This window comes from Sinocyclocheilus grahami, unplaced genomic scaffold, assembly GCF_001515645.1.
Source record: "Sinocyclocheilus grahami isolate Dianchi unplaced genomic scaffold, SAMN03320097.WGS_v1.1 scaffold2372.1, whole genome shotgun sequence".
Taxonomy (NCBI): Eukaryota; Metazoa; Chordata; class Actinopteri; order Cypriniformes; family Cyprinidae; genus Sinocyclocheilus; species Sinocyclocheilus grahami.
The window spans coordinates 34,625-38,997 of record NW_015507551.1 but is presented as its reverse complement, the minus strand read 5'-3'; the positions used below and the strand labels follow the sequence as shown (position 1 = coordinate 38,997).

The window sequence follows — 4,373 nt, the reverse complement described above, 5'->3', positions numbered from 1 at the left end:
TAATGTATGTGGTGATATAGGCCTATATATGACTAGTCTAAATGATGTAGGACCTGGCATTCATTTCAATTCATTTATTTGAATAGCGCTTTTTACAACATATTGTTTCGAAGCTGCTTTACAGAAAATGCATGTTTCAAACATCACAATCAAGAAGCCAGTGGTGACTGTGTTAAGAGGGGAAAAAAATCAGTGCTGAGGTATTGGAGAAAAACCTTGAACTCATCATGGAGTGTGTCTGAGGCCCGAACATCATCAGGAAGGCTATTCCAGAGTTGAGGAGCCAAATGAGAGAAAGCTTTACCTCCTTTCATGGACTTTGATATCCTTGGTACGATCAATAGTCCAGAATTTTGTGACCTTATAGACTGTGATGGATTGTAGTGCAATAGAAGATCAGTTAAATACAATGAAGCCAGACCATTTAGGGGCTTATGTAGAAGTATTATTTATTATAGATATAAAACTTAACAGGTAGCTAAAGTAGAGATGATAACATTGTGGTGATATGATCTAGCAGCTGCATTTTGGACTAACTCCGTTTATTGAATATGCAGGAAAACCACCTAATAGTTTTTACAGTAATCCAGTCTAGAGGTCCTGAATGCATGATCTAGCTTCTCTGCATCAGAGACGGATAACATGTTCCATAGCTTGGTACTGTTTCAAAGGTGGAAGAATGCTGTAAAGATTTCCAGGCTGTCCAAGCAGCTGGGCGATGAAGTGGTTGCCAGATTGGGAATCAAGCTACAACTGCAGGGTCTTAACAAAAAACAGCAGAGAGATTTGTGTGGCCTGCCCACTTTTGAAACTAATGGTTTGTCATCCAGATTGATCTGAGAGAAAATCCAAGTTCAGAAAAAGGTCTGAGAAAGACTGTTCTGTAGCTTTTCATCAGTCACTTGGAATGATTACAGATGTTTGCCAGCATATTTGCTCAGATCACACTTTAGCATATCATCATGCACAAACTACAAGGATCATCATTGCGTGTTATTGCAACTATAAATGCTTGCCTGTTTGCACATGACCATCGTTTAAAAGATTATTATTTAACTTCGTTTTTAAGAAGAACACTTTGGAACTGTTAAATAACGGAGTCAGTAAATATTTACCAAACTGACTCTAGAAAACATTTTCAGAGGAAACTGCTATCTTATTAAGGGACAAACCAACTGTTAGCACTTGGAAAATAAACATGATCTTTTACTTGAATCACAGTCACCTCAGTGCTCGTTAACGCTTCTTTCTAGACTTTGGACATATTAGGCATCTTCCATGAAACATTAACAGAACACAGTGTTACGTTTCACCGATAAATCCGTTCGTTTGACTCTCGAGCAGAGAAGCGCAGCGCGCCCCCTGCAGGACAACCCGAGCGCTGCAGGACCGGATCAACGGCAGACGCAGCGTTGTCTGTTTACATCGGCATTAACTGGGTAGATTTCGGTTACCTACTCGGTGATAGTTCATTTACAGAGACAGTATTTCGTAAGCTTAACGAATACATCCGATGGCGACCGAATGCAACCAAGAAGCGGTTTTACATTTCATAAAGGAGAGAGGAGGGCGCGTGAAAACCGTGCATTTAACGGATCATTTTCGTGCGACAATCCCTAAAGATCCTGCATTAAAAGCAGTGGCAAAGGAAGCTTTTAAACGCCATGTTGACAGTGTAGCTTACGTCACAGAGGAAAATGGCGAGAAATACGTTTGCCTTAAAAAGAAATTTAGGAAATCAACCGGTTCAATCGAGAAGAGTGACCGAAATGGTCCAGCTGATGATCGCAAATCCCGTGGAGAAAATGTCGCGGAAAGCAGAACCCGCGTGTCCTCAGAGGCCTCTGAAAGCAGAAGTGGAGGAAAAGAAGCGATGTTACCTGGCTCAGGTGACGCAACTGCTGAAGCGGGAGGTGCACGAACACAGCCGGATATTTCTGCCAGGTTTCCAGAGCGACTGAACAGCAGGACCGAACCTGAACTCATGGGGAATTCAAGCAGCAGCACGGCGGAGGACAAACCTGCTTCAAGTGTGAAAATTAATCAACCACAGGCGGCAGATAAAGGTCCGAGACCCGAGACTTCAGTGCGAGACTCCGACGGGACCGTGTGCAATCCGGCATGCTTACAGAGCAACGAAACACACGCTGGTGAAGTGAAAGACGAAGCCCAGGAAGAGGCTGGGAAAGAAAACAGACCTCAGCGTGTGAGACTTCGGCGGAGCAATACACTGACAGAAGAAGATCAGCCGGACTCCGTCTGCGACACTCCGAAAGACAGCCGCAAACATTTGGTCGAGGCTTTGATGAACCGTTCACCTCAGGTTCGTCGCAGCGTGTGTCTCTCGGGCAGATGCACAGAGTGTCCGCGGGGCGACGGCGACTATGAGGCCGCAGCAGGGACGCTCGAGCCGCTGGAGCACGAGTGGATGCTGTGCGCGTCTGACGGACACTGGGACAGCCTCCACCGGCTGCTCGCCAGAGATCCCAGCCTGCTGACCAGGAAAGACTTCGTGACAGGATTCACCTGCCTGCACTGGGCTGCTAAGCTCGGGAAACACGAACTGATCGTAATGCTTGTCAACTTTGCCAAAGCACATCGAGTCGCTGTGAACGTCAACGCGCGGTCCAGCGCGGGCTACACGCCTCTGCATCTGGCTGCGACGCACAATCACCTCGAGGTCGTCAAACTGTTAGTCGGAGCGTTTGACGCCGATGTGGAGGCGCGGGATTACAGCGGGAGAAAAGCGTGTCAGTATCTGAAGAGCGATATTGCGCAGAACATCCTGGACATCGCGGGCGCTTGCGTGGAGTCAGACGCAGACCGCGTGGATGCTGGAGACGCGAGTCGCTGGAGATTGTCGAGAGTTATTCAGTCCAACTTCAGACCTCTGAAGACTCAGAACAGCAGCGAAGAGGACGGCAGCGGCTTGATTAAACAGAAGTCTCTCCGCAGGAAATCTTCCTTTACTAAAATGAAACCCAGTCTCAATAAAATCCGCATGAGGTCGCAGATAGTTCACAGCACTTCTCTCCTCGATAGATTCGAGAAAGATTCTACAGAGGAGTCTCCAAACCTCTTAAGACCCAAATCGAACCTCTTTGGATGAAGAAATGCTCTCAATGCAGTATCTGCTCTGCTATTGCACAATATGTATTGTGATACTGAATTTTAAAGTAGTCTTCCAAAACTTGATGATATGATATTGTTTCTCTTCCTTTAGGTGTTGAGCAGGTAATAACTGAACACAGCATACAGTAGGCTGTATAAAACCTTTCTTTTAAGAGAGACTGTAATGTCTTATGAACTCTGAATAATAACAACTGACTTTAAATTTAGTTTAGAAGAAACAGTGTTACATTTTTGTCCTGTCACTTGTAAATTACTGGTTTTATTTTGTTAAAATAAATTGTTCGTAAATAACACCAACCGACATTAGAAGAGTAGCTGTTACTTACTTAAACTTTCGTACTGTTGAGTGTCCTGAACTAGAGTTCATGTAAAATTGTGAACTTATGTTCCCATATATCCATTCTATATCTTTGTTTTGTATATGGGTTATCTGGAGCTTTCCCAACAGTCATTTGTGATATACATCGATCTTCACTACTGTCAGCACTTGCAGACTTTATTTGGCAGAATAATACTGTGATTAGTGACACCTTTGCCAAATTCATTTAAATATAATGAGGGAAACTTTAATACTGGAAGTACTGCATTCACAATCATTTTAAGATATGATATTCAAGGGTTGTGGAACAATGTTTATGTACTGTTTAATTATTTGTGTAATGTTTCTCTCATAGCATGGAGATTCAAGTTTTTCATGATCCTCGTTGAGATATTGTGTGATATTGTACTATAAAAACTGTACATTTCAGAACTCACAAACCAAAAAGAGTATTTATTTACAGTATACTAACCTGCAAAAAAGGACTAATTCTATATTTCCATTACATTGTGGCAGCACATCATCGCCTGAATGTCGCGTGTACGGATGGAGCAGGACAAACACTGTTCCCACAAACGAAAAGCTGCTATGAAGGGTTATTCATATATAGGACACGTTCTCTCTCTATGTTTTAATTGTTGGTTTATGTGAACTCATGGCCAGACGGGGCTTTTCATGGAGCACGTTTTATTCACAATGGTAATTCAAAGTTCATACATAAGAATGATTCAGTCATCAAGAGCAGTGGTGTAAGTAATAGGCCTAACACTTTGTTACAGTACTTAAATATTTTTTGGGAGAATCTGTACTTTACTTTTGTTTACATCTGTAAACTTTATTCATGGAGCACGTTTTATTCACAATGGTAATTCAAAGTTCATACATAAGAATGATTCAGTCGTCAAGTGCAGTGGTGTAAGTA

General features: G+C 42.9%; 1 protein-coding gene across 2 annotated transcripts; it reads left to right on the top strand.

Annotated features, from left to right (window-relative positions):
- Positions 1 to 1,363: 1,363 nt before the first annotated feature.
- On the top strand, positions 1,364 to 4,129 carry LOC107574888 (ankyrin repeat domain-containing protein SOWAHC-like). Of its 2 annotated transcripts, XM_016261309.1 has the most exons (2): positions 1,364 to 2,000; positions 2,034 to 4,129. In XM_016261309.1, the coding sequence occupies exons 1-2, from the start codon at positions 1,514 to 1,516 to the stop codon at positions 3,107 to 3,109; spliced, it is 1,563 nt and encodes a 520-aa protein (XP_016116795.1). In that variant the 5' UTR covers positions 1,364 to 1,513; the 3' UTR covers positions 3,110 to 4,129. The 2 variants fall into 2 exon arrangements, with proteins under 2 accessions (XP_016116795.1, XP_016116793.1); XM_016261307.1 differs by having other exon boundaries at positions 1,364 to 4,129.
- The last annotated feature ends 244 nt before the right edge of the window (positions 4,130 to 4,373 follow it).